General features: G+C 51.5%; 9 protein-coding genes across 9 annotated transcripts; 6 read left to right on the forward strand and 3 right to left on the reverse strand.

Annotated features, from left to right (window-relative positions):
* Positions 1 to 122: 122 nt before the first annotated feature.
* On the forward strand, positions 123 to 1,549 carry VFPPC_02675 (C2H2 finger domain-containing protein; the record flags this gene model as incomplete). The annotated part of the gene is made up of 2 exons (XM_018282286.1): positions 123 to 679; positions 805 to 1,549. 2 exons carry the CDS (start codon positions 123 to 125, stop codon positions 1,547 to 1,549), a joined length of 1,302 nt encoding a protein of 433 aa, XP_018146699.1.
* Positions 1,550 to 2,609: 1,060 nt separating this feature from the next.
* Positions 2,610 to 3,775, forward strand: VFPPC_02676 (hypothetical protein; the record flags this gene model as incomplete). Its single annotated transcript, XM_018282287.1, has 3 exons — positions 2,610 to 2,911; positions 2,976 to 3,057; positions 3,119 to 3,775. 3 exons carry the CDS (start codon positions 2,610 to 2,612, stop codon positions 3,773 to 3,775), a joined length of 1,041 nt encoding a protein of 346 aa, XP_018146700.1.
* Positions 3,776 to 6,403: 2,628 nt separating this feature from the next.
* Positions 6,404 to 7,587, forward strand: VFPPC_13313 (polymer-forming cytoskeletal domain-containing protein; the record flags this gene model as incomplete). The annotated part of the gene is made up of 5 exons (XM_022428873.1): positions 6,404 to 6,624; positions 6,745 to 6,798; positions 6,851 to 6,946; positions 7,014 to 7,113; positions 7,408 to 7,587. The coding sequence occupies 5 exons, from the start codon at positions 6,404 to 6,406 to the stop codon at positions 7,585 to 7,587; spliced, it is 651 nt and encodes a 216-aa protein (XP_022284563.1).
* Positions 7,588 to 8,149: 562 nt separating this feature from the next.
* VFPPC_02678 (ankyrin repeats (3 copies) domain-containing protein) lies at positions 8,150 to 10,867 on the forward strand (the record flags this gene model as incomplete). Its single annotated transcript, XM_018282288.1, has 1 exon — positions 8,150 to 10,867. The coding sequence occupies one exon, from the start codon at positions 8,150 to 8,152 to the stop codon at positions 10,865 to 10,867; it is 2,718 nt and encodes a 905-aa protein (XP_018146702.1).
* A 280-nt stretch (positions 10,868 to 11,147) lies between these two features.
* Positions 11,148 to 12,056, reverse strand: VFPPC_13314 (hypothetical protein; the record flags this gene model as incomplete). Its single annotated transcript, XM_018291091.1, has 1 exon — positions 11,148 to 12,056. The coding sequence occupies one exon, from the start codon at positions 12,054 to 12,056 to the stop codon at positions 11,148 to 11,150; it is 909 nt and encodes a 302-aa protein (XP_018146703.1).
* Positions 12,057 to 12,605: 549 nt separating this feature from the next.
* On the forward strand, positions 12,606 to 21,057 carry VFPPC_02681 (PHD finger domain-containing protein; the record flags this gene model as incomplete). The annotated part of the gene is made up of 3 exons (XM_018282289.1): positions 12,606 to 14,862; positions 17,620 to 17,695; positions 17,793 to 21,057. The coding sequence occupies 3 exons, from the start codon at positions 12,606 to 12,608 to the stop codon at positions 21,055 to 21,057; spliced, it is 5,598 nt and encodes a 1,865-aa protein (XP_018146704.1).
* A 556-nt stretch (positions 21,058 to 21,613) lies between these two features.
* Positions 21,614 to 21,990, reverse strand: VFPPC_15547 (dolichol phosphate-mannose biosynthesis regulatory protein (DPM2) domain-containing protein; the record flags this gene model as incomplete). Its single annotated transcript, XM_018293300.1, has 3 exons — positions 21,614 to 21,799; positions 21,860 to 21,940; positions 21,988 to 21,990. 3 exons carry the CDS (start codon positions 21,988 to 21,990, stop codon positions 21,614 to 21,616), a joined length of 270 nt encoding a protein of 89 aa, XP_018146705.1.
* Positions 21,991 to 22,941: 951 nt separating this feature from the next.
* Positions 22,942 to 23,412, forward strand: VFPPC_02682 (hypothetical protein; the record flags this gene model as incomplete). Its single annotated transcript, XM_018282290.1, has 1 exon — positions 22,942 to 23,412. The coding sequence occupies one exon, from the start codon at positions 22,942 to 22,944 to the stop codon at positions 23,410 to 23,412; it is 471 nt and encodes a 156-aa protein (XP_018146706.1).
* Positions 23,413 to 24,695: 1,283 nt separating this feature from the next.
* VFPPC_13315 (methyltransferase) lies at positions 24,696 to 26,419 on the reverse strand (the record flags this gene model as incomplete). Its single annotated transcript, XM_022428874.1, has 5 exons — positions 24,696 to 24,851; positions 24,942 to 25,404; positions 25,560 to 25,827; positions 25,924 to 26,035; positions 26,264 to 26,419. The coding sequence occupies 5 exons, from the start codon at positions 26,417 to 26,419 to the stop codon at positions 24,696 to 24,698; spliced, it is 1,155 nt and encodes a 384-aa protein (XP_022284564.1).
* Positions 26,420 to 27,866: the final 1,447 nt, after the last annotated feature.

The raw sequence follows: 27,866 nt of genomic DNA on the forward strand, positions 1-27,866 counted from the left end.
CGTTGGCAATGGCCTCCTCAAAAGTATGATCAATCGTCTTGGGGATGTCTTGCAGGCTTGAATCCCGCTCTCGCGAGACTACAGTGTTTGCTGACAGCTTTTTTTCGTCAAATGTTCAGGAAATGCAATCCTCCTCTAGGCCATTGACGCTCCAGCGTCCGTCCGTCTCGAGCCCCTCGGCCACCGCGATACCCGGTCGACAGTCCCATGCTCGAAATAACTCCCACTCTCTCCTCTCCACTTCCCTCAATGCAAACCACCGCGTAACTCGACGCAAGTCCGTCACGAACCCGGGTCCCAATGTAGCTGCCCTCACCGCTGCCGTTGCCAACGGCGAGCAGATGGCTGCTATCCCCATCGCCAACGGAGGCCGACGCAATACCGTATCTAAAGCTGCCCTCGCGAAGACGGCCCTTGTTGGCAGCCTCCCCTCCCCTCCTGCCAGTCTGCCCGCGAACAAGACCATACCCGAAATCAAGCACGAAATTCACGACAGTGCCATCGACGACGGAAATGACGTGTCGGCGGATGAAGCCAACAAGTCACAGAATGCCCGCATTCGACGGGCCAGTGACGGCTCCCCCCTCGTGAAGGAGTCCAAGAAGAGCAACCGCGTCGAGGTACGCTGCGACAAGTGCGGCAAGAGCTACAAGCATAGCAGTTGCTTGACCAAGCATTTGTAAGTGCCGCATGTGAATGCTGAGTTGGTGTGGATCCGGAGCTCGGAATCCAGATACACACCGTCTCGTCGCCATTTCGTCGTCTGCGCCGCATGTCGGACTTGAAGCTGACCGTATTCGCCAGATGGGAGCATACGCCCGAATGGTCCTTCACGTCAAAGCTGCTCATCTCAAAGCACCAGCAAGTGCAGCTTTTGGAAGCCGCCTCCGTACTTGTCGCTATGAACGACAAGGAGAGCACGGCAACACCACCAGATTCAACCAAGGATTCTGGCAGCGAGCCTGATTCTTCATCGCCCGCCGCCTCCGGCTACTCGGAGCAGATTGAACGCCAAAGCTCGGCCGATACCACCCCGCCGCCCATGCTGGAAGAATCAGGCCTCAGCGGATTGTCCTACCGTGACAGCAATGGTGCTGGGTTCGCCCGAAGCTACCAGTCTGCTGTCTCGGGAAGCATTCCTAATGGCTCCATGTTTGGGCACTTCCGACAGCCCAGTCACGAGCGTCGACCACCATCATCTGGTGCTAACCGCACCGGTGAGGATGACCGTGACTTGGCCGCTGCTGTCGAGCTACTCAGCTGCAGTTTCAACAGCAACAATGGGTCTCACGGCACTATAACAGTGCCGTCAGATGCACCACCTGTACCACCAGTTCCTGCCCAGTACCTTGACCAGGCTCCTTCGTTTTCGAGTGCGGGATTCATCAACAGTTTCCCTAGTCGTCAACCGGAGAGTTTCACTCGGGGTGAGATACGCCGTGGCAGCCAGGATGTTAAGATGGAAGACAGCGATGACGACTTCGACATGCAATCTCGAGCTCGAAGTGACGAAGATGATGATGGCGTTTTTGGTCGTATGGAGGAGTAGGTTGTAATGAAGCACCATGTTGCTGTTTTTGGACATACTTTGTTTTGCACGAGCCCACTGGGTTTCCATGGCTGTGGAGTTGGATATTTTGGATTGATATGGAAGGAATGGCGTGGTCTCTCATATGTATCATGATATACTCAACCTTGTATGAGGTGGTTCAGCTCCGCCATCAATCCTCAGCACCGAAGAGTGGAGGGCCCTTCTGCACACGGTCATTTTGGGCCGTCGTCTATCCGCAGACGAGATTGCATCTCCACGAGGTTAAAGTGAGGATTCGGACAGGCGTCGAGCGTACACCCGAATAAATACCAAATGAAGCGACATTTTTATTTGAAAATACCTGGAGGCTTCTTTGATTCTTTCTGGATTGACACACACTTGTGATTGTGGAGGTGCGATGAGCCAATCTCGAGTCTGGTGGTAAAAAGACTGGAAGCTGTAGTGGTTGCAGATATAGTGGTTCAAGACCAGGCACTGATTGACACAGCCCACACAGCAAGGTGAACAATATATAGCTTGGCACAATTGAAAGTGAGAAGAAATCAAACTTTATTCATCACAAATGGTAGAAAACTTTATTTTCAAGCCGGCCTTTGATGAACTCAGCGGAAGAAAAGAGGAAAAAAGGAAAAAAGCCTTGTTGGCGGTTAAAGAGGAAGGAGGAAAAATTGAGAGCTCCTACCCTGACTCTCAGTGGGGACAGTTGATTACTACTCCGGTCAGATCCACACACGATGGTTGGCAACTTCAATGAGAGCTGGCTGGGCCATTGACGTTGTCCCAGCGACCTGATGTCACCTGTCTCCACTGATGTGCAAGCTGATTGCTGATTCCCCGCGAGTATTGAAGCAGACAGAAGCACCAGGACCAGCACCTGTCGCAACTCTCACTCATCATTGTCGTCATTGCTGGCCGATCATCTTGAATTTGCTGATCCAACTACTACGCTCCTTTTGCTGCAGACTTGCGACCCAGGAGACAAGCCCGACTTAGGACGCTTAACGTTGGACCTTGCTTCCAAGCTATCCGAAAAAATAAAACTAAATTATTAGACGACATGGCGCCGACCAAACGAAGCGCGAAGTCGGACGCGACTCCGACGTCCACGGCCGAACACAAAGTCGCAGACACGAAGACTACTACAGATGCGAAGAAACAAAGCGTTGCGGTGCAGACTGCTGAGCCTGCGGGTGGCAGGCTGCCTTGCGCTGTGCAGTTCCCGTTGACCGTTTCCTTGAGCTTTGCATTGTCGATGCTGGGGAACTCAATCATCTCGCAGGTATCGAAGGGGGAGCTGGGGTCTTTAACGCGAACTCTGGATACATGGGAAGAGATGGCGGTTCTGGCGGGTTGGAGAGTGTGAGTTCGCTTATTATTCGCACCATTCTGATCTGCAGTAATATTGACGGGTGCCTTTTCACAGCATTCAATTAGCTATCGGGTGGTTCAGCAACCTAGACAGCCTGGAAGTAGGAGCTATGAGTATCTTAGCTCATGGGCCTGCAGTATGTACACGCCAAAATCTCCATCGCATCCAAGGACGGATGTACTGACACGAGTGCAAAGTTTTATCTGCTCGCTGCGTTCTACAAACTCAGTCCGACGACGGCGCTCTCTGCACTAGCTATTGAAGTGCTCTCCACGGCGGTTCCCTTTCACCTGGTTCGCCCTCTTTCTTCAGCCAATGAGTCGCTTTCAAAGTCGAACCGAGACATTCTCGATATTCCTATGCAGCTATTGACCACACTACTTTCAACGGCTATTTACACAGTCACTCTCGTCCTCTCCCTGCGCTTTTTGATGCCTCGCATTTTCGTTGTTTACTTCAGCGGTCTCCCAAGCCTCGAGCCTGCCTACAATGCTTCATTTATGGATGTTCTTCCTGTGACGATCCCCTGTGGTCTCGCAGCTAGCATCTTCATCTTTGCGCCGTTTGCTACGACTGGCAAGGCCAAGGAAGATGCCAAGATTGAGCAGTTTGACCCCGTGAGCGCATCTCTCGGTCAAACCGTTTGGTGGAACTTTTGGGGATACACGGCTAAGGCAAAGGTAGTTATTCGAAGAACGGCGGCTGCCGTCTTTGTGTCTGGTGTTAGCACCTATCTGGCTTGCACCATGGCCATGTATGGCATCGAATCGACTGGTGCTGTGATGTACGCGGGAGTTTGGGTTGCTGCAGCACTATTTGCTGGTATTGGTCTAGGCCTCGTTGGCGGTGATTAAATATTGTACGCGGCACTACACTTGCTGCGATCGTGTTGCTTTGGAAATGGTCGTATGGCCGTCGAGGCTACGAGATGGTGAAAAAAGACAGAACGGGAGACTATGGATAACTCGGGCTTAGGATGAGGCCATGGGTAGGCTTTCTTTGCGATACCACGGTGGGATTTTGGAATCGGGTTTGGACTAGTGGTTTTGCTCGGCTGGGAAAGGAAACGTTGACAATTCTAGTATTTACTTACTTATTACAGATCTTGGCTTCACATGCCAAATTCTCAATTCTCAATTTTTTCTTCTTGTTATGTTTGTCCCATCCAAATCAACCCGTGATAGGACATAAATCCCGAACAAGTTACTTAAATTATCTTTGTTGCTATGTATATCACAAGTACGGGGAAACCATGCACGATCGAAACGCTGGCTCCGTTCTTGATATAGAACAGGACAGGGATCAGCGGCTGAGCTGAAGATTTTCAGTCTACCTGACAGGGAAGCCAAGACCCATTCAGCTGAACTGCCATGCGCGCGGTACCAACTCACTGGAGCTGCAATACATGTATTCTAATGTCTGAGCTGGTTGGAAATGGACAACTCGTGCCTGGGATGGAGCCTATCGGCAGAGAAGCAACACTCGACCCTTGCTCGACACGAGGCACCTGCATTGTCATTGCTGCATTTGCAGGATGGCAGATGCGTCACTTGCCATGTTTCGTCTGGAGTGCATGGTCCGTAAGATACAGCCGCAGTGGATGGATGAATAGCCGCCCTGCATGAGCGTGTGTTTGATGACAGTTTTTACAGATTTCGTTTTTCTGGGGACGGAGCTGGCGCGGGTAAGCAAGGGTTTGGTTTGGTGATGCAGGTACGGAGAACACCAAAACAATGATGACATGGTGCGCTTTGAAGTGGTGCTGCCGCGCTTATTAGTGTGTGGATCGTCTGGTCTGACCGTTTGACATTGTGTGGGTTATTCCAAGATCGTGATGCCTTGTAGGGCTGCGGAGGGGAATTCGGAGGGCGCGGGCTTGCATGTTGGAAAGGTTGCGCGATGCAGCAGGTTTTTGGACTAGACATAACGTGAAAGTCTGACGATGATGGTTGAGTTGCTCAATGGTTTGCAGCCACCAAGTTCGAGTTTGTTTAGGTTTGGGCTTGGGCTTGGACACGTTGAGGCGGCTCAAGTTGTTGAACGTTCCTTCCCCCCCACCTGCACACTGCAAGGAAAGCTTAGTTGCCGCCATTGACCATTGGGCAGGAACGAGCCAGACCAGACATGAACCAGCATTTTGTGTCCATGTCTCTGACTCCCTCTCCATGTCACTTTGAAGTCTATATGCAGCTCACATCAAACGAGGCTTAATCGCACTACCGTCGTGAACAAGGTGTAGACCCAGTCGTCTGCATGGGCGCACTTGAGCAACGGAGCACAATTGCAGGCACAACGTCGATGGTCGCCGATTTCACTGGAAGCTTTGTTTCTGGTGACAAGGGACATGGGACCGCTGCCACTGGGACAGCACTACTTTTCCCACCAGTCCAGCCAGTCCAGTCTGAGACAAGCTTGCCTTGACACTTCGACAACATTGACGGCACAACTGCGCAGGCTTGCTCGTGGGACGGAGCTTGGTGGCTGACATACCCTCCAATTACTGCTCCCCGCCTCCAATTCCTGCGGAAGTATTGCTTCATTGTGCCTTATCACTCACGCATACTCTCCCATTGCCTCCTTGCTTGGGGCCGAAAGTCTGCCAGAACAACAGCTCACACGTCCCTGGCTCCAGCCGAGAAGAGTTGAGGCTGTATGCTGAGCTTGGCAAACGGCATGTTTGACCGCCGCTAAAGCCATCAGGCCTGCAGATCTTATCGCCAGGTGTCAGAACTGAAGCCCATTCTTTTCTCCACCTCTCATTCACAAACTTCTTCTTGGCTTCTCAGCCTCACAATCAGGTCGAGTTGTCTGGGAAAGGAAGGGTTCAGGTACCCGGCGTCTCTAACTGGACCATTATCATCCAGCTATTGCTTTCAGGCAAAAAGAGACAGACGAGAAACGGACCCCAAACTACCAAGCCAAAACTCCGCCAGAGAGGTATGACCAACTTCGGCTCACAACCGAATCTATTGACCGGGCTGTAACTATTTTCAGCCCTGTTGGCAAAAATAAAGGCGGCTATATCCGAAGAAGCGTCGTAACTGGTCTATGGAGCTGTTCCAATGAGGCATGTTGTTACCGTTGAGACAAGTTGTCGTTGTCTAGACTCTCTTTATTCTAACCCCAACTTGCCCTATTTACCCCAATCTCACTTGCAGTCGATCTCATCCACACATCCTACGGCGATTCCGTGTTGCGACCTGATACTATCACTCTATTCAGGGGAAAGTGTTGCAACAGGTGTCTAACAATTGCGAGACCATTGACATATAAGTTGATCTGTCTTTGCTCTTTGTTTCGGGAGGAGGAGGCTTAACATCATTGGGTTGAGACAAGATTCTCCGCAGTCTTACTAGGCAAGACAAGCGGGACGCCTCCTCCGCCCCCTCTCTGCAGAAATCATTGAAACAGCAACCCTATTTGGGATCAACAAGTCCCTTTAACCACCCCTTCATCACCACTCAACGCGAGCCGGGGTGGTGATGTCGGACTACTACGCAGCCAGCTCCTCTTCCTTGGGATACACACACTTCAAAAGGTCGCCAAGTATCAGAAGTGAGGAAGCTCTGGACTTGCGTGGACCCCTAGAGGTTACCGGAAATGTCGAATCCGAACGTGGTATCAATTTAGAAGGAGAGATCATCGTCACCGGCAGCCTCGATGCATATGGACCGCTTACCATGAATGGTAGCATCAGTTGCGAGTACGTTCCCCCTGGAAGCCCTCTGGACTATCCTTTGTTCTCATCACAACACATCACGACCCTAAACAGGAAGAACCTGCACACTCCGTGACACACGAGCTGACCGGCTTGCAATTTCAGGGGCGAGATCAAAGCTTACGGCAATATCTTGGTCAATGGTGTCTTGGTGGCGAGGTGAGTACCGAGTCGGAGTAATATACGACCCGGGTCTGACAATTAGTCACAGTGACAAAATTAAAGGCTATGGCTCATTAAAGGTTTCTGGGACGCTGGAGGGCCAAGATCTAGAAATCTATGGAAACCTCTCCATAATTGGATATCTGTGAGGCTTGACAAGTTGCCGCCTCTCGCGGCGTCGAATAGACCCTCGATGCTAACACCTTCATTAGGAAATGCAAGAACCTTATTGTGTATGGGTCATTGTCTTTGATTGGGCCGACATCGACATACATTGTTGAAGAATCAGAAGAGGTGACAGGCCCGAAAGTGGTAAGAGAGCAGGAACCTGATTGGGACTTTTAGTGCATGGGGGACTGGTTGATCCCTTGGTTTTTTTTTTTTTTTGGGACGTACATATTCCTTCCTTCTCATGCTTGTTTCATTTCTTGTCTATACTTTTTTCGTTTCGGTTGGCACCACTTTTTCAACTGTATCTGCTAGATGTGGCTGCGCAATTCGGACGTCTGTAAATGCCGGGTGGGTTTTCAATATGTCATATTAGGAAAATACACATGCGATTCGCGAACGCTGAGTGGCCACAATTTGGTTCTAATTCGGTCCAAGTGTGAAGACAACATAACGTGTAAGACCAAGGGAATGGGATGGGACCCCAGCACATGGCACGCTGGGAACGGTGGATGGCGGGAGTTATTATGGGATAAAAACAAGAATAGCTACCGTGAGGCTGAACCACTTCGGCCACCGGTGCCGGGCATCCCGAAGCCAGCAGGCCCCGACATGTAATGTGACCCAACAGCAAAATGATGCTTAGGGATAAGTAGGTCCGAGCGAGATGCGCCGAATCGTACTTCATGAGTCCATTTTGCTCGACGAAAGGTGGACTAGTAGACAAGCCGACTTACCCGTGGCTGGCTATGTCAAAGCGACAAGATTAACCTAATGACCAGACCCGGACAATGTCAACAAAGACATGTTCTCCAGACTCGTATTTATGAAAGTGAATTATGCGTTGCCTTTCCTGGTGGTAAGCGACTGGGGTGCTTTTCCAAAAAACACAAAGCTATGCTTCAGCTCGGAGGGTTGTCAAAGTAAGCTCGGTCTATCAACATGCCATTGTTGCATCTTGGACAGGGCAGGACCCACTCGATGATGTTGAAGGCCGTACGGCCAATCACACGGTATCTCGACTCCAGCTTTTCGTATTCACGTTTGCTTTCGAACCAACAGCCTTCACAAGAAACACTGGCAATGCAGATTGACTAGATTTGCCCTAGCCGCTCAATATTTCTTAGTCCTAGAGACCAAAAGGGGAAATCTGATTTGAATTTTCGAGGCTTTGATGCATATGGCCAGGGCCTCATTCTTGGAGCTCCCAGACGAGCTTATCCTACTGCTGGCCGATTGCCTGGTTGCAGAGACGGATCTCAACCCCCTCGTTCGCACAAACAAACGCCTAAATACAATACTAGACCCAGTCCTATATACGCGCCATGTTCGACTCTCGGCAAAACGAGCACGGCACAGCAACACCCACAAAGGTTGTTGGGCCTTGCTCTGGGCAGCGGCCCATGGTCGACTACCCACGGCAAAGAAGGCAATCCAAGCGGGGGCACATATCGACGGCAGAATGATGGCTCCCGAAGATTCAGATTTCGACAGTGAGCACAGTGAGGATGATGAAAGTGGTTGGGTCGAAGAAATAGGTGCTTGGCCCTATTACCAGACACCGCTGCTCCTGGCTTCCACCGCCGGGCATACAACAATCGTGAGGTTCCTGCTGGAAGAGGGGGCGGACGTGGAGGTGGAAGAGGGCATCGGGTGTACTTCGCTCACAAGAGCCGCTGAAATGGGCCATGCCGAGGTTGTCCGTGTTTTACTAGATGTTGGAAGGGCAAATGTGAATGCTCAGAATCACTATCAACACACGCCGCTCACGGAGGCAGCTGGGCATGGGCACGCTGCAGTTGTGAAGATGCTGCTGGACACGGGGGATGTCGATGCGGATGTGCTGACCAGGAATGACGAAACGGCTTTGACAATGGCCATCAGGAGGGGACACTCGGCTGTTGTCAAAGTTTTGCTTGAGTCTGGAATGGTTGAGCCAGACTTGAAAGACCATAATGGCATGACGCCGCTGCATGTTGCCGTTCAGTGTCGGCAGGAGGATATTGTTCGAATGCTCCTGGAAACGGGGCGGGTTAATGCAAATTCCAAGAACATCTTTAGCAATACGGCGGTGTCGTATCTCTTCACAGGTGGGCCTTTTTCTGGGATTGAAGACAGCAGGGCAGAAGGAATTGCAAATACACTACTGAGGTGGGAGGGCATCGAGGTTGAATCAGACTTCTGCTCGGTGGATTCGTTCTTCCACTGGGCTAGCACGCACGGCTTTATTGACGTTATGAAGCTGCTTTTGGAGATGAACCCGGGAAACGTTAATACGGAGTGGAATGATGGATGGGGTGGGCTTTCGCCCCTCCGATGCGCCGCTGAAGGTGGTCATGTCGAGGCAGTTGAATTTCTCCTGAGGGTCTGCAACGTTGATCCCAACACCATGGCAGACGTGGACGGTCGCTCGCCACTCTCAGCAGCCGTAGCAAACAGCCATAGTGCCGTCGTCAGGATATTGTTGGATGGAAAAGACGTCAATGTCAATGCCGTCGAGAAGAACGGCATGACACCACTGAATTGGGCGGTCAAGGTCGGCCATCGAGATATGACCCAATGGCTTCTTCAACGTGGAGCAAGTCCTATCGGGGCTAACGCGGCCACTGATATATCCTTACTTCTCCAAGCATGTGATGACGACAGTTCTGAAATTGCCGAGATGCTCCTTGAAAAAGGTGCTGATCCTTATGCCGTCAACCCAGCTGGATATACAGCTCTACACTTTGCGTGCCGAAACGGAAATATAACGTTAGCAAACAGGCTCCTCGCTGCAGCCGCCAACTCCAAAAAAGCTGCGTATAATGGTTCTACGCCCCTTCTGGAGGCGTGCAATGCAGGAAATGATGTCCTCTTTAACACGTTGCGAGACAAAGGCGCAGACCCCTTGACCACTTTGAAGACTGGATGGACGACTCTCCACGGAGCTTGCAAGTCTGGAAATGCAAGGCTCGTCGAAATGCTGTTATCATATAATTTAGAATCTCTCATCACAGCCAAGACATACAAAGAAAGCTCAATGCCAGTGTATGAAAAGGGATCAACACCACTCTACGAGGCATGTCGCTCTGGCAACCCTGAGATAGTCTGTATGCTACTCGCCAAGGGTGCAAATCCATTGATCAGAGTGGCGAGTGGCCGAACGTGCCTCCATGCTGCTTGCAACACCGGAAACATCGCAACAATGGAGCTCCTTCTGTCAAAGGGTGCTTATCCTGTTTCACAGACAGAATGGGCGTGGCGGCCAATACATGAGGCTGCTTCCCGAGGCCACTTGGAAGCTGTGAGGATGCTACATGAGTCTCATGGCGTGCACGTCGATTTTGAAGATGACAATCAGCGGACACCCATTTTCTATGCCGCCGCCAGAGGACACGATGACGTTGTGAAGTACTTGCTGGAAAATGGTGCCCAACATGACTGCAGGGACTATACTGGCTGTCCGCTGCTTTTTGTCGCCGCCAGGAATGGTCATGTCAATATTGTGCGGCGGCTCCTAGTGCTAAACCCAGCAGCGGCAGGATACGAAGGGGCTAGAGGGGAGACCTTTGAGGATTCCATTCGCCTCCTTGACAATGACGAGCTTAAGGAGCTCGTGAAGTACCCTCGCCGGTTTGTGCGCCAGGTTAAAGGTGCGGGTGGTTTGGAACGTCTGCTTCAAGAAACAACAGGTCGTGAGAACGAATCTGTTTCCACCAGTCTAGAGAAGCAGCGGTGCTACTGTGATATATGCACGTGTGTTCTTGTTCCTGGCACGGCAGCGTCAAGGTGCACGTCGTGTGATATGGGGGACTTTCTCATTTGTCACGAATGTATGCGTGGCAGGACGCCCTGCAAAGGACCTCCTCTTGACGATAGTCATACTTGGGTACCTTATCAATGTAGGTGTGATTTGTAAAGTTGCATATGGGTAAGCATATGAAGGCTGGATGGACAAGGGTGTAAGTGTGATGCAATGCCATGGCATAGAGACTGTTGCTTTATACCTCGTATAAGAGTCTAGTCCTAGGTGGCAGTCTGGAGGTCAACGTGTTCAATCTCAAAAAGCATCACTCATACGCAGTGATGTGTCGGTGTGCACTTATTTGTAGGCCAGTACATTTTGCCACGGATTGTAGGTACCAGCCTGTCAGTCTCATACATCCTGGCGACCGAATTTTGTCGACAAGCCAATGTAACTACACAAACCCCCAATCATCCACTTCGTACTGATTCTCCGTCTTAAACTCCCATAAATGATGCACAGTCTTTTTTACAAAGTCCTTCCACATCCAGCCGAGCCCACACTCTGTAGCAAGCATGTGGTATTTGTAGACAGTTCTAAAACAATCAGAGAGATAGTCTTGAAGCTTGTCATAGTCCTTGAAGACATCAGCTGCATTCAACTCATTGTTCATCTTGACCTGATGCCCGTGCTTGGGGTCCAACAGGAATGATCGGTGTTCCGCCCAGTCCCATTCTAGGGCATGTGAGACGAGTTCATGCAGAACCGTCGTGTAAGGAGGCAGGTGTCTGTAATTCCCGGAATCTCTCGCCTCCGGCATTGCTTCAATCACATTGAGAAGCAGGTAAAACCGAAGACTATGTCTCGCTAACTGCAGCCAGCCGCAAGGGACGTAGGCTCTTCCTGGACTCTCGTTATGCGATCTAGATATTTCATGTGGATGCTGGTTTGCTAATGCGAGGAGGGGCTCCATGTTGTCGGATTGGAAAAGCGCTATTATCTCATCCGCATACTCTGGTTCCGTGGAGATTTTCTCTATCAAGGCGGCGGTATCTTCATGACTTCTATCGCCCTGTGACGCATCTTGGGTGGCATCAGATCTGTAGCTGCTGGCGAGGGCCTTCTTGGACTCGTCCCATGTGCCGAGGTTTGGAAACTTTGCTGGATACTTTGCCCTCTCGGTTTGAGAGAACTGCTGGACTGTTCTACAAAGTGCCTCAACAAAGTAGTTTAGCTCTTTTCCTTGGGTTGGCTTGTCGCGGGGGTATAGGTTCGTCGTTGGGGGTGATTTTGTGTACTCATGATGGACGAATTTGAGGTGGGAAGCTAGGAGATTCCATGGGATGTTGTGATCCTGATGCATTGTGCATTTGGGCGAAGGAGCCTCCTCCTAACGTGCAATGAACTGAGGAGCTGTGAGAGATGGAGCATGGTGTCTACGGCAATGGTGATCAAGGTCTATTTCAGCTGAAGCCCCCTCATGCAGATGTGAGGCAAGGCATAACGGTGTCTTTGAGGGAAAGATGTGCGGTTTGGAATACGAAGCACAGATGAGGCTGTCCGCTGACTAAGTTGGCCTTGTTCCTGGATGACTAACCACAGCTACCCCCGTCCTCGCTTGTGACTGGATGCTCGATGTGGGGATAGACAGAGCAAGGCGCACACTCAGGCACGCCAACTGTGTTGGTCTTGGTGGAGTTGAACACGCTTGTCCACTTGGAACTCCCAAGCTCCCAGAGGATATCGCGCCCATCACAAAGTTGCGACACGGTTCCTGGACAGTTGGTACGCAGAGGCAAATGGCCGCGCAGACACCGCCGGCATCGATCGCCAGCCGAAGTCGATAAATCCTGCGATACCCAAGCTTGGTTTCAACCGTTGACGCATCTGTCCCTTCTCTTTCATCATCAGCATGGCGGCGGCTGGCACAGACCAAGCTCTGGCCAGCGATATCGACGTCGCGACATCACCAAGGAACACAAGCTCTGCGAAACGGGCAGCCACAGGCCAAGCCATGGATACTGCCGACAAAGCACTCGAGCCTCGCGTTGATCCAGATGCGCAAACAACCGTGACGGACTTCCTCGACTTTACCGAGTACTTGCCCTCGGACGTGATTCGGTCGCTGACGCTGATTGGGAAACTCGACGAGGCCTATACCGATGCGTCAGTCAAGGTCAACGAATTGACGACAACATGGGGACAGCTTCCCAGTCTCGCACCCGAGGACAGGCCGTCGCCGGTCAAGTTGCGAGCAGATATATCAGAGAAGCTCAGCCAGGCAGTGAGCTCGAGAGTCTTTGCGCACGACGAAGCCGTGAGGATGTCGGAGAATGTGAATCGCCACTACAACAGAGCAAAAGTTTTGCTGGCAAAGCTGCGAGATATGATGGATAATTACCCTACGGACGAGCCGAAGAGCCCTGTCGCGCCGAGGTCACCGCAAGCCGTTCGAGCCAAACCTGTTGTTGGAGAGGACGGGCAGAGGATCCGTCATCATAGAATCCCGAAAGTCACGGTCCCAGGCGAGGTGCTGGCGCCTTATGAAATCGAATACGACACCGCCAGCGATGATAGTGACATTAGCACCGACGAGGATTCTGATATCTATGGAACTGGACGAAGAACCCCTGCCCCGCCACGGATCAAGCTGATCTCAAACAAGATTCACAAGCCAAACAGTCGACTAGCTCGTCCAGTTACATACTCTTCCGCAGCTATGACCGCAGCAGCCGCCGCAAACGCGGCAGCTCTTTTAAACCCACCCCCAGACAACGCTGTGATTGGCAGCATGGATGCCCCATGGCTACAACTTACCAATTATGAGCTAGCGAAGCTGCGGAAACGCATGAAGAAGAACGCAACATGGACACCTAGCGAGACAATGGTAGCAAGAGAGCTCAAAGCACTTGGCCGGGGGCCAGACGAGTACCGTGACGCCAAGAAGAAGGCTGAAGACGAAGGTAAAGAGTTCAACCCGAAAGTTCCTACACTTGTCGTGGATGACGCGTCCGGAGTTCAACATCTTCCTGCCGGTGCTATTAGCGCCGACTCGATAGGGACCGAGGAAGTCCCCACGAGCAATCGCGGCATGAAGCTGAACGAGGCCAAGAAACTCAAGCGAGAGGCTCTGGCCAAGCTCGCTGCCGAGGAGGCTGAAGAGTCTGCCAGGAAGATGACAGGCACAGCCAAGATGTTTATTGTGAACGAAAAGAACAAATCGGACAACACCAGAGAACCAAAGGGAGTGAGCCAGTCACCGGAAAAGTCCAAGGCCAGTTCTTCTCGGCCAAACGGCAAACGCAAGAGAGACGGAGAATCTGGAGCTGAACCGCTGGAGTCGGCAGAGACTACGCCTCCAAGGCCACAACCTAAACGGAGCAAGATGGAAACTCCTGTGCCTCCACCCCAACATCCTGGTATGAACCAGAATAACGCGCCGCCCGCGGACTCTACCAACAATAATAATCATAATAATAACAACACCTCTAGCAATAAGAACAGCAACAACACGGTCCAGACAATGACGCCAGGCACCCTTCCGCAGCCGGAAACTCCTGTCCCTATACCGGTTCCTCCACAAAGCTCTGCTCGTTCAGCATTATCACCGACACCAAACTCAACAAGCAGCAACAACGTCACAACCACCACCACCATACCAGTGAAGCCGCCCGCAGAGACCCCCGTCCCCTTACCACGAACGGACCGCCGAAAGTCCATCACACCAGTCGCTCTTCCATCCCGCGATCCAGTTAAGAGAGAAACCCGCGGAGACGCCGCAAAGCGTACACAGCTCGCCTCATCCCCCGACAACACGTCTCTGCGTCCCCCTTCTCGTGGCCAAACTCCCACAGGTCGCCCCGGATCCCGAGGCAAGGCAGCCAGCCAAGAGCCACCGTCCCTCGCGGCAGATAGACCCCGTCGCACCAGCACAGCTCGAAATACGCCCGCCCCGGAACTCAAGCAGCCCGCCAAACGGACTAAGCGCCCCGCCCCCGGAGTTGTTAGCACCACCAACAGCGGCGGGAGCAGCGCCGTCGGGAAGCGCAAGGCCGCGCCGAAGAAGAAGGCTCGCGCGACCAAGAAGGAGAAGGGACAGGTGCTGGAAACGGAAATGGAGGAGGTTGATGATGAGGGGAACCCTATCGACCCTGATGAACCACGGTATTGTTTGTGCAACAGAGTCAGCTTTGGCACTATGATTCAATGCGATAACATTGATGTAAGTAACCCTGACTGTGTGAGATGCGCGAAAATGAACATTCCTAGAAGAAGAGCAAGAGAGAGAATGTAAATTTTATTAATCGAGTACAACACTAATCTTTTTGGCCATTAGAATTGTAAACAGGAATGGTTCCATCTCGAATGTGTTGGTCTCGAGGACATTCCTGCCCGGACGACAAAGTGGTATTGTCCTGATTGTCGGAAACTACTCAATATAGGAGAGAAGGGTGAGGTGAATGCACGAGGGGTACGGAAGTAACTGTATTTAATTGGTGGTGAAATCGGCGTTGACGGTATGCGGAGTTAGGGATATCGTTATACTATGTGACGATGGTAGCGGGTTATAGCAGGTTTATTGTGGTTATTGACGGATAATGGCACACGTATGATTAGGAATAAAGTTTCACTTATGAATGTGGCATATGCATTGTCGATGTTTGCGTGCCCAACGTAGCAGCACGGAGAGCTGTTGAAGAACCCATTCACTGCTTATGTTTGGCTGACCTGTCTAATACATGAGCTATCTATAGGCGGCGTCAATGAATGTGGTCAGTTACTAACCTCACTACGATGCCGCCATAAGCCGGGCAAGGTAACTTGATGTTGGCTATTTCCACATCAATGATATCCAACTCAATACCAGGACCAATGAGTTGATGACCAATGTGTAAGCTTGAAGATATCCGGACGCGATTGGCAGAGTGCGGATTACGACACAACAGCATAGTATGCACTGGGAACTTCAGAGCCCAGAGTATCAAAGAAAGACCGAGCTCATACTGTTTCAAAGGCGCAGATACGTGACAAAAGATATGGGCAGTCACTGGTTCCTTGTTGCTCCAGCCATCTGACGGCCTGAAGGGCGGACATGAATGGTGAAGGATTGTACATCTGGGACGTGGTTGTAGATATTGGCACATGAAATTGGCGTATTTCGGCCAACCTTGATTCAATGTGAGTTGCTGTACAAAGATGCACAAGATTTTGGGTCCGTTGTACTCCGTACTGCCCAATGTACCACCTCTCTTCCCGGTTGGTAACACCTACATCAACGGACTTGGACAACCAGCCGTTCATGATTGACTCAAAGGAATTCGCCACATCTCTGTGCCTTGCATTCGAGGATGCATCCCATGTTCATCCGGACAATACCTCTTCCTACCCGGGATCCGAGAACCGCATAGCTCAGTGGTCTCCCTTTGTTGTTTCGGAAGACGGTGGCTCGGGGCAGACTATCATGGCGTAGGAGGCATCGCTCACCTGACCCAGTGTCACGTCGAGCAAACCATCATGTGGTGGCGTTGCCATGTCTCTCCCCAAAGCCGCAAGCGTGGCGGCGGAGAGGGGGCGTGCCTCCAACTGTCCAGAAGCGTGGGAAATGAAGCCAACTGGCCACAGTTTCGTTCATGCTCGCAACTCCGGATTAAGCTCGCGCACGTCACCAGCGAGAGAATGATGACGACCTTGATCATCAAGGCTCCCCCCGTGTTGAGTCAGCATGGCAAACACACCATGCCTTTGCTTTCCCGTGCACATCTGTCACCAAAGCCGCTGTTGAGAGCGCTCTGAGATACTGCTGCGTCCGTTAAAAGACTGTCGACCGGAAAATAATTGACAACTCCAAAGCTTCGACAAGTGTTATTTTGGAGGCTTGCGCCGTTGCCGCCAGCCTGCATCTGCCTCTTTGCCGAGGGGTATTGGATATTGCTGTTCCATAATGGGCATCTCGCCATGCACAAGGGACATTTTTGGCATCCTTTAGATGACTGGGAACCACTGGCCATCGCACGTAGCCTAAGATCTTGTTCCCCAGTGTTCCCCGCCTGTGCTTGCACCTTTCTGTCCGTCCATGAGTGGCTGGAAGTTGACAACCTCCGTCCATCCAGCAGAAGCGCCTAGGCTAGCCCACGAGATTTGGTCTTGATCCAAAGACACCAGACCAGACCACACCCACCCTCTCCGGTGCTGGTCAACCATTCCCCCTCAGCTGGGCTTAGCACGTTGCCAATCCCCTGTTCAATTGCCTGGGGGGGCGATAGAGTCTGGATGGGTCCAGTCCGGACAAGGACCTGGCCGCCAGGCATGGCTGGCTGTGACGCAGCCGTACCTTGCTAATGCTCACTCCCTGGTCTCAGTCGCACGGAGCTCTGGTTCAGGTTGTTGAATAGGTGACTCTCTCGCCGTCCGTCGGAGTGCTTGTTCTGTTCCTGTCATCTCCCTGCCCTAATGCTCATGAATCCGCGATACCATATTGACGACGACGATTATTGTCCTTCTTTTTGACGTGCTGCAAGACTCTCTCTTTGATCAACTTCCTTTTGTTCCCATAGACGATACCCCTTGCGGCAACAACTGACCGTGGCTGGGCCGCGTCCTCCCCGCGATTGCTGATAACAACAACCCCTCTGTGCCCCTCTATCGTTGCATCTTGGAAACTCGACGCGACTTTGGTGCTCGCAACCTGGTGTTGAACGATTTTCGTGTCAGTAATAGCAACTTGGTTCATTTGGAAGTTCGAACTTTTCATTTTTGTCCGCTCTTTGGCCTTCTCGCGAGGCTGGAAACTGCCTCGCATCTTGGGCCAACACCGGCTGAATGCCCAGTATGTCATCTCTCCTTGATCCGTTGCAAGTCCTATTCCATAGGTCGATCCAACGCTAGCACGCAAATATGAAGCCGTAGATTACTGATATCCCCCATAGGCAAGAATAAGAAACATGCTAAAGAAAGTGGTGGAATATCTGCGGCGGTGACGAAGCAGGCTGCTGCCAGGCTCTCGTGAGTAGCTCCTTCCCTACCACTTGAGAAATGTCCTTCCTCGTGACTTGTCATACGGACTGTCTGGCTGACCGTTGTATCTTGTCGTCACCAACAGAAGCAATCACAGCAACAACCTTCACGACGGCGGCAGCGCCGCTTCCAACAAAAGTACGCCGTCCGAAGCTTCGTCTCCTCCTGCCAACACCCCAGAAATCAAGCCTTCAACTTCCGACAATGGAAAACCTCTTGCTGCGTCACCGATGCTCGACGCCTTGTCTACGACATCAGTTTCCCCAAACACTGCTCCTAGCATGACAACTGAGTGGGCCAAGACCATCATGGCTGGCTCTCCTGGCAACTTGATTAACCTCACCAGCGAATCACCGCCAACGCAACCTTCTTCCTATGAAGACGCTGCCAGGTTGCATAATGGATGGGCTGCTGCTCAGCGTCCATTTATGAGTCCATCTCCGGCGTCGCTTTCCCCGCCGAATCACAGTCGGCGACCTCTAAGTTTTCAGTCGGATACGCAGTATCACCTTGCTGGCACTCCGCCCAGATCGACAAGTGCCGCGTATCGACGAAGTTCGCTGTATTCACAATACCACCCTTCTCACACTGCAAGCCCTCAACCGCCTCTGCCGCATCAGCCCCAATCGCATTTTTACGGTGCCCAGGACTTAAACCTGGCCATTACTTCCCAATCCGGCATGAAAGCTGGGGAGAATGGATTATTCTTCGGGTTTGACAAACTGCCAACCGAGCATGGGTCATCAACTGTGGCACAAAAAGTAGTCTTGGCGGGCTACGAGGGGGGATTGCAGGTGTATTCTGTGAACAAGAGGGGAGTTGAGCTCACAGCCAGCTTGAAAGGCTTGCGTGGCGGAGTGCACTACGCCAAAATCCTTCCATGGACTGTCACTGGCCAAACCTCTTCTATTTTCCCTCTTGTGGCAGTGGTAGTACACGGGCCTGTGCTTCCTTCACGGCAAACTGATGCGGGAAGTGGTCAACAAGAGAGTGCACCCCGTGCAACACCAGATGGCAGTGCCAGTCCTCGTCAAGGGTACGCTCCCTCAGAGGGTCTTTCAACAAGAACAGCGCCACCGATTCAGTTCTACCAAACTGCAGTCGAAGTATACTCTCTCAAGACGAACAAACTTGTCGATATCCTTCTCCAAGCGCCCAGAGTCCAGATCAACATGGAAGTTTCTCTGTCGAGTCCGCTATTTCAACCTCCCTCTCCCACCGGAGCGCTCACTATAAAGGCGGATGAAGGCACCATTGCCGTGTGCTCCGGGGTTACAGGCGAATGCTGGATATATAGGCAGCTGCTCGAGTTACAAAACGAGCACATGTTTGCTTGTGCTGGAAAGATATGGACTACGATTCAACAGAGCTATCGTGCAGAAGTAGCGGAAGAGACGGATAAGAAAGGTCCTTCCGCTTCTCCTTCACTTCGACCTAGTCCACAGACGCCAATTTTTACATTGAATGGGCGATTGATTGCCTACTGCCCTTCGAACCCTTCAACGCAGGCGGCTCTCAGAGCACATCTGCCGGTTCCTACGCTTGGTCGTGCCCCAGGTGTTTCATCAATGGCACCACCCCATCTACCAATGGTCTCCGCGGCTCTGGATCTGCCAATCTCCGACAGCATGATGAACAAATTCATGCGAGAAACCACACAAGAGTTGATTTCAGGGATGAAATGGGTCGGCCAGCAGGGCTTGCAGGCTTGGAATTCGTATTGGAACCAGCCACCAAACTCTCAGCAACAACATTCTAGGTCGCCTCCAGCTCAATGGACCGGTTCACGACCACCGCCAGTAGATACATCACAGTTTCCTCCTACTCACGGAGCTTCGGCCCCGGCTACGGCGAAGGACCCGGGACTTGTGTCTATTGTGGATGTCGAAAAGCTTCCGGTCTCTGCAACAGTGCATCCGCTTATCACGTTTGCGACTCCGCTTGGATGCAGCTTCGTCTCCTTCTCGCCATCGTCACTGGCGCTGTTCACTGCGAGCGCCAAAGGCGACGTTCAAACTGTCTGGGACCTCTTACGTGTTCAACACACAAACTCGTCACCGTTACAGACAACTTTGGCTCAGAATGAAACCATTGGTCCACAGGTTCGACAAATTGCACAGTTTTCCCGAATGACGGTCGCTAGAATTGTCGAGGTTGCGTGGTCTGAACCTCACGGGGATCGATTGGCTATGGTCACCGAGAGAGGTACAATCCACTTATTGGATATGCCATTCAGCTCGTTTATGTGGCCTCCTCCGAGACGCCGTAAGGTGGCCCAAAAAGGCGGCCCTGAAGCTTCCGAGGGCTCGAGCTCAGCCGTCTCGATCGCGTCCGGTGCTATTGGGGCGGCGTATCAAGTAGCCAAGCCCTTTGTCTCTCGTTCACGCCGTGGAAGCAGTAACACTGTGTCTCCGTCTGGGGCGAACACACTCAGAGACTCGGCTGCCCAGGGCGGGCGGGTAATTGCGGCGAGCATTACACACTCACTGGGGAAGACTGGAACAGCTATCAACCAACTTCGTCACACTGGAGAGAATCGAGTTTCCTTGCCACCTAGTGTGAGTCTGCCTTCAGCAGCCTGTGTATCGTGGTTGAGAAGCCGACGATCCCGGTCACTCTACTCGATTGGAGGTGGCTTGATTCGGGTGTTCCCATGCAGCTCAAGGATATCGTCCTCGGTTCCAGGGAAAAGAGTCTCTAGAGCAAACAAGTATAAGGATATAAAGGTCCCACTGCTCCCGCATGACATAGTTGCACCAATCGTTCGTCAGATTGTTGAGCTTGGGGCCGCAGACGAGTACCTTGAACTCTCAGAGGCAGAAATGGACGCAGGAAACACAATGACTCTCAAACCTCCCCGAGCTTCAGCTGCTCCTCACCACGGTATGGATGCGACGATTCCTCAGGCAGAGATAGAGTCAAGTGCTCCATATCAGCCATTCCATACCGATCGTCGGGTTGTCCTTTGCGAGTATGGTCGCGTGGATTCTGCCTCTGTTCTTCTGGCTAACACCAGCTTGGATGACAAGCCGGGCAAGAAGAAGAAGAATAAGCATAATTCGGACGCCTCTAACGGGACCTTGGCCGGAGCATGGGCCTTTGGTCAAGAGATCCCATGTGTCAAGATTGACTTGGGGTTGCCGGCGACAGCTGACGACGATTACATCGGACCTGATGACCACATGGCGCTGCCTCAGTCGGCAATGGAGCGTGTGATGCAGTACGAGGGCACCGAATCTATTGTGGTGACGACAAGACGTCGACGAGGTGCTCGCCAAGGTGATGTGGATGAGGACGGGTTCTTTGAGGACGACTGCGAAGTTCTCGACTTTGCGGACCAGCGCGTGTAGGTGCTGTGCAGCAAAGACAGCAATGGAAAGAGAGGATTAGATGTGTTGGCAAGGCTTTTGGAATATTAGAGATGGGACGAGGCATGGCAATCGTTGACCCTCGTTCGGGATTGTGGCAAACACACATGAGTGGCTTGGTTTGCAGTGTGCCTAGGTTGCTGTTGGCTTGTTTTGGAGTTTTTGCTTGTCTGTCCCTGCTTCTGTTTTAGCTGGACTGGTTCGAGTTGTTGCTCCATTCGGTTTACTGATATTTCTGGGCATGGTTGGCTTTGGCAACTCCACTTCATGGCTCTTACGAGCACCAAATACCAAATATATACAAAGATACCCTATTGAATGGTCACAAACACTTGTGATTGATTTCGATGAATAGAATTTTTGCGTCATTATATTTCTGTTTCTTAGTTTAGGCGACCCAATTCGCATCATTAACTAGCTGGCCGATTGCTCCTTCAAGCACACAGGCCACGTTGTGTCCATGTAGAAATGGCTGTCCACGTCCGCTCCAGTTCCAATTAGGTACCGAGCTGCGAAATATTCCTTATCCCACTCTTATTTAGTTCTTCTTCTTAGTAGCGGCCTTGGCCTTGGCCGCCTTCTTCCTGTTGCTTCTAATCATGACGAGACCCAAGAAGGATCCAACGACAGCCGAACCCAGAAGGACGAGGATGACGGGGATGCGGATGGCCCATTCGCGGGGGAGGAAGAAGTCCTGCAGGGCGTGGTACTCATCGACAAAGGGCTGCGCGGGAACACCGAATTAGTTTTGTGCCAAGGTCGATAGGGGCCAGGGGAGACAAACCATGATCAGGGTCCATATTGTGTAGTAGAGGAAGACGACGGAGGCAGCCACGAGCATGGCGAGGCCGACTAGTTTGTCGATCTGGTGGTGTTAGCTTGCTTTACGTAGGGTGTAATTGGCGTTTTTACCATTGTTGAGACGCAGGCGGGCGAAACGACCGGACTTGTTGAAGGAGTGGTGGTGGTGATGAGGGAGCTTGGTGTTGATGATGAAGTGTCAATTGCTGCGACGCGTGCTGCTCAGGAGGTGTGGCTGTGTGGCGGTGCAGATGTGGCTGTGTTGTAGTGTGGTGGTGTAAGTGGTTCTGTGGTGCTGATTGTGCTGTGGAGTGGTGGGTTTGATTGATGGTGTTTTCATTGTGATGGGTTTTTAGGTGGTATGGGATTTTGTGATGGATTTGTGGGTGAGTTGGTTTCTTGGACAGAAGGGGTGTTTTTTGCGTCGTGATGAGCAACAGGGTAGGCGATGTATCATGGTGGTTTGGCGGATAAACAACAAATGTTATGTGGCAGGAGAGGCATGAAAGTAGCTGAGGATTGTTGTATGATCTGGATGATCTTCTGAATTTCAGGGCGCCTTTTTGGATTATGACGTGTTGGGGAGTGCCGCGGATTCTAGAAGCCTGATGCCTCGTATATCACAATATGATCATCTGTTATGAGTGGCATCAATTGTGGATGAGACCACCTGCCCAGGAACCTAGGTAGGTATGTGATAGCCTATGCTACTTGCTTGAGTATAGATATATGGTTGCAAGACTTCTTGGCAGCAGCCACAGTAGGAGTATCGCCGGTCTTCCCGAACATCAGCATGTCCGTGACGAAGTGGGAGACTACCAGAAAGTACCATCTACATGTTCGATGTGAAAATTGCAGTCGTAATGAAGCCCCTTGTTTCAACCAACTTATACCGCGCATCTTGATGCTACCCCTTTGACGAAGGGCATGTATAGATGGCTGAAGTTGCGGCACGGATGGCCCTGACTCGTTTGCCCACTAGAAAACAACTCGATCGATCGGAAGTTTCCCTTTTTCCCCATTCCATCACATGCCGTCGTGCCTGGGGGCTCTAATCTTCGGCAGATGAAATCCTCTAGTTTCAGAAGCCCAAGATGGCCTCGTGCATATATCCAGCACGGCATATGTCCAGCCACGACTGTCCTCCCATCGAACCGCCAAACCATTCTCACCACGTACACCAAGCCCAGTCACCGAAGTCAAGCGGAAGACTCGGATCTCCCCTACGGCCTCAATGCGCGGCCATATCATAACCCTAAATCTATTGGACACTTCCAGCCTTGCATAGGCACAAAGGTGGCATTGCAGCCACCATTTACCGCGGGTGGCATTGTTGGCTTCCGCGTAGTCTCAGACTCAAACTTTGATACGTTTAACATTGCGCCTCGTTTGTCGTGTAAATCTCTCCGAGCCGCCTTGTCCCCGTGTATATGGGGTCAAAAAAACCAAAGTGTGCAAGCCGAGGAAGGTAACCGGTGTAGGAACACGGTGGTTTATAATGTCAGCCTAGACGATTGTAGTTTGGGAGAGATGTAGGTGTCGGATACTGCGAGAAATGTTTCCTAAGGGGTGAAAAGTCTTCAAGTGTTGCAGGTTGCGGCTGGAGTGAGGCTGCTTTTTGGGCCGAGAAGCTTGTCTTGCTGCCTTGGTTACACAGCGGGTTTTGCAGCTGAAGGGTTGAGTTTTGCAGCTGGGATATGTGGCTGCAGCGATTGTTGGATATTGATGGAAGCTGGCTTGGGATGATTGTGTGGTAAGGTATTCTGGTGCATAGGATGAGACAATTGGTTGTGGTACGAGAGAATATCTCCGCCTCGGTCGTACAATCGCCGGAGAAGCCTCCTTAAACTACAAGTTGAATGTGATTCCCCTTCGAAGTTGTAATTATGCGTTTTGGGGACTTGGATCTCTCGCCTTGGATAGAGAGCATGATATATCGGAAGTTACGTCTTCCGCGCTATCTACACACGCAATTCAAGAGGATAAAGGTTCATGTTGGCTGTTGCGACGATTTGATAATCATTCTGAGTTCACCACGGAGTGTAACCACAATATTCTGATCCGATGGGCACTCGCCTTGGATCACATACGCCACAAGGTGTCACAACAGCCGCACGCAGATAGGATATAGAGGCCACGGGCACTATCAACATGGCATACAACATACGTCCGTAATTGAGTCAGTTACCAAAAATGAAGCTTGAGGTCTTTTGAGTAAGAAGGCCACTTGTTCTGTACTCAACTTTGTTTCGTGGTCCACGCCCAACTATTCTACGGCGAGTGACAGATACGTAAATATCATATTCAGCATGTGAATGAAGAAAAGCCATTGATCTAATAATGAATACACAAAAAACAGGAGTACCGTTTCCTCTGAACAGTCCGAGAGTACAATATCCCAGCAACAATACTGCTATGCTCCACAATACAGCCCAATGTTCATGACACACAATGCTCCAAGCTTTGCGGACCGAGCAACAAAGACAAAAGCCACGATGGCAAGACTTGAAAATTATGCCCCAAAATGAACCCTAGCATGACGGCCCGGGGCCCACCGGCTTGCATCTTCACCGCTGGAAATAGACAGATGAATAATAGATCTACAAGTGGCACCTTGACATCTCTCTCCACCCTTGCCGTGTCCAAATAAAGCTTCCCCCCAGGCAGCAGGTCACATCTCACGAACGGAAACGTGGGTGAGAGGAGAAAACCAAAATATGACAGCTCAGCAGTCAAAGCAGGAGAGATGCAGAATATGACATGTACGGTTTTTTTTCTTGGGTTCCCTTGCGCAGCCTTTGATCGCTGCCTACAAACATCTAGCTGTTCATTGCATCACCAACGCCACCATCGTGCTCGTCTTGCGTCCGGACCATCTCCTGAGGATGCGGTTTTCTGCCCCAGACCACAAAGGTAGGCATATATGCGTGGATACGTGTGTCACAGAGATCTCGACGAACGTTGACGAGAGAAGCCTGAAGTTTGTTTTGTTGGTTAGCCATTCTCGCTTTCCCCCCCACATGCATGTCTGGCTACTGCAAAAAAGGGGAAAGGGAACATCTTACTTCAATCTCCTCGGCGGAGCGGTCGAATCCGTAATGAAGGAGTTGATAGGAAAAAGCCGACAGTCCCTGCACGAGATTGTAACCCCATAGCAATCCAACCTGCTTGAGATGCTTATTTCGAGCCCAGGGATTGATAGGCATTTTATAAACGCGTTGCTGTACATCGACGAAGCCCACCCGCTCGTATATCTCCTTAAGACGGTATCCAAGGACCGTCGGACGGCCCATTTTCTCGGCCGCGAGCATCAGTTCGCTGATCCAGGTGGCTATCGGGCCCTCGGGGTCCAGAGTGCCGTCATCGCAGCATATATTACAGTCAACCTCTTGGGACTCATGCCAGCCGCCTGGTTCGAGGGCTTTAAACGCCTGCACAGCAATTTGTGTTTCGTAATCGGCCCAGCAGCCGCCCGTGAGGCGTGTGTGAATGTAGTCGAATTTGTGGGGGAAGTCCCATGGCTCCATTCTACGTGAGAAGAACGGTTATTACCATTTAAGCCACCCCGTGAAACCCTCAATGATACATATATGAATTCCAAACCGGGATAAGCAAATTCTTATGGAAAAATTGTACTTTGGTTCCTGCAAAAGGGAAAAGACAAAAGAAACAGGTAAACCTACGCGTCTTCAACGTAAAACCGTACATTAGACGGCACATAATCTGGCTGAATGGGCGACAAATCCGTAGCAATGACGCGAGAGTCAGGAAACTCGTCGGCCATGGCAATTGGCCAATCGCCAATACCGGTTGCAATATCGAGAATATGGCGAGGGGGCTTCGCCTTGGACAGCGGAGCAAAGAACAGCTTCTCGCCCATAAGCTTTTGCATGATGGGCCCCTGGAGTGTCAGGCGCTCTTGTTCCCTCTCATCGTTGGGGAAAACGTATGCTGGGTCGAGGCAAAAATGGGTTGGTTAGCTTTGTCAAAGGTCAAGCAAGTTGGTTCAGGACGCAAACAAGGATGCATGTAGTGTAATGTGCGTACAACCGGCATGAAAGGCGTGGTATGTCCGACCAAAGAGCTTGGGGTAGTCGAGGACGCTGTCAGAAAGTGACACGTCGGACAGCGAGTCGTAATCACTGCTGCGCAAAGACGTCTTTGTTGGTATGTACTACATTAGATTGCCAACGATTTGAGTTGAGTTGAGTTGGATTGGATTGGGTCCGGTTGGGTATCTTGCTTGGGCCGCAGGATTGAAAGAAGAAGAAGGGCTTACTCGTCATGAGACTGTTGCCAGGAACAAAAAAGATCAAGACATGTCAGCGGTCTTGGACACCCAATATAAAAGTCTGCAGCATGGCGTTTTCCCACATGGGGTCCCTACATCTGGTTCAATCATCAACATGGACGATTCAAAGGTGAATTCGAAGTCAAACATAGGCTTTTCCTCGCTTTCGTTGACCCGAGTCTGTTCAGGATTGGCTTCAGGTTGGCTTTGGTCGCTGGCACGGGCCGCCTTCTTCCGCGGAGGAGAATCCATGGCTGCTGCTGGCCAGCGGGCACGTACGTTTGTCGCGTCGTACAATTTGCGAATATAAACAAATAGTATGTACTTTTGACAAACAGTTGACGAAAAAAAGGGAGATTAAAAAAAAAAAATTTCATGCGTGTTGCACAGCACAACTTTTTAGATGCCAAGTTGGATGCGGGCTGTTGGTGTAATATGCCCACTCGGGTGTCGCGGAGGCTTGAGGGATCCTCGTGGCGCTGATGCTCGGACTAAACTACTGCAGGACTTGCTTTGTCCCAGACCGCGAATCTTGTCATTATTAGTAGTGGTTCAAGGGTCCCCTGACCTGCCTTTTCTGCGTTTATTGGCGTGTACCCGAGACAAGGGACGTAGAAAATGGTCAAGACGCGGGCTGTGGAGGAGGGCGCTGTGAGTTGACCTATGCGGAGGAGAGAGTGACGTTTGAGGACCAAATGCGAACTAGCGGTGGTTTTTGGAGGTCCCCCTCCATGGGTCACGGCTTGATGGGGGTGGGAAAGGAAAAAGAAAAAACATAACGGCAAGGGCATTCGGAGGAATAATTGACGAGGGAAAAAAAAAAAAAAAAAGAAGCGCCAATTCAGGATAAAAGGGGGGATAAAGAGACGGAAGAAAGCCCGACGAATCTGGTTTCTTGCCATGTGAAGTCAATGTCCTGGCTGCTGTCTGGTGCTCCTTCCTGCTTCCTGGCAGAGAGCCAAGTGCATAAGGAAGGACATCTACGAACATGGAGTGATGGCAGGCAGCATCCACCTGCACACTTGCCAACCGGGCTGGCTTGTAGCCACGTACTTGCAAGCATCATAGCTCCCAGATTCTTGGGTCGCGGAGACACAGACGCAGACACGAGCAGCGCCTCTTGTCCCCGTGGTTTGGTCGAGTCGGTCTGGTCTGGTCCGGTCTGCTCTCTCATCCGTGATGTGGCCAAGACCAACCGTACATTGGAACCAAACACATGCAGTCAACCCAAATGCCCCCCCAACTTACCGTCCTGGCGGGTCGAACAGGGTCCTCGGGCGCTAGTTGGCGCTTCTGCCGAATGTGGGACCTCAACGGGTGCGAGTGGGTCAGAGATGAGCCACCTTCGCCCTCTTATTGGTCTACTGGCCAGCTGCCAGCTTAGAGCTGAGCAAACCCCCTCCATGGCAAGTTGCACCAGACTTGACATTGTATGGTTTCTTCCCCAAACTTTCCTTTCTTTTGTGGCACAAGACAGAAAGTGTGCAGTCAGTCAGCCCCGAGTTACAGACAACGTTGTCAATGTCGTACATGGATGGCCCTTGACTTCAACCGGTTTGATCCTGCTTTGTTACACAGAGGTTGTCGGAGTCGACTCCGGACCGCCGAGCACAATGCACAAGGCACAGGGGGGGGGGGGGGGGAGGAGGAGCCTCTGATGGATGGTCATGCAACAACTTCGAGCGAGCAACGATTAAAT

The sequence above is a fragment of the Pochonia chlamydosporia genome, chromosome 2, assembly GCF_001653235.2.
Source record: "Pochonia chlamydosporia 170 chromosome 2, whole genome shotgun sequence".
Lineage (NCBI taxonomy): Eukaryota > Fungi > Ascomycota > Sordariomycetes > Hypocreales > Clavicipitaceae > Pochonia > Pochonia chlamydosporia.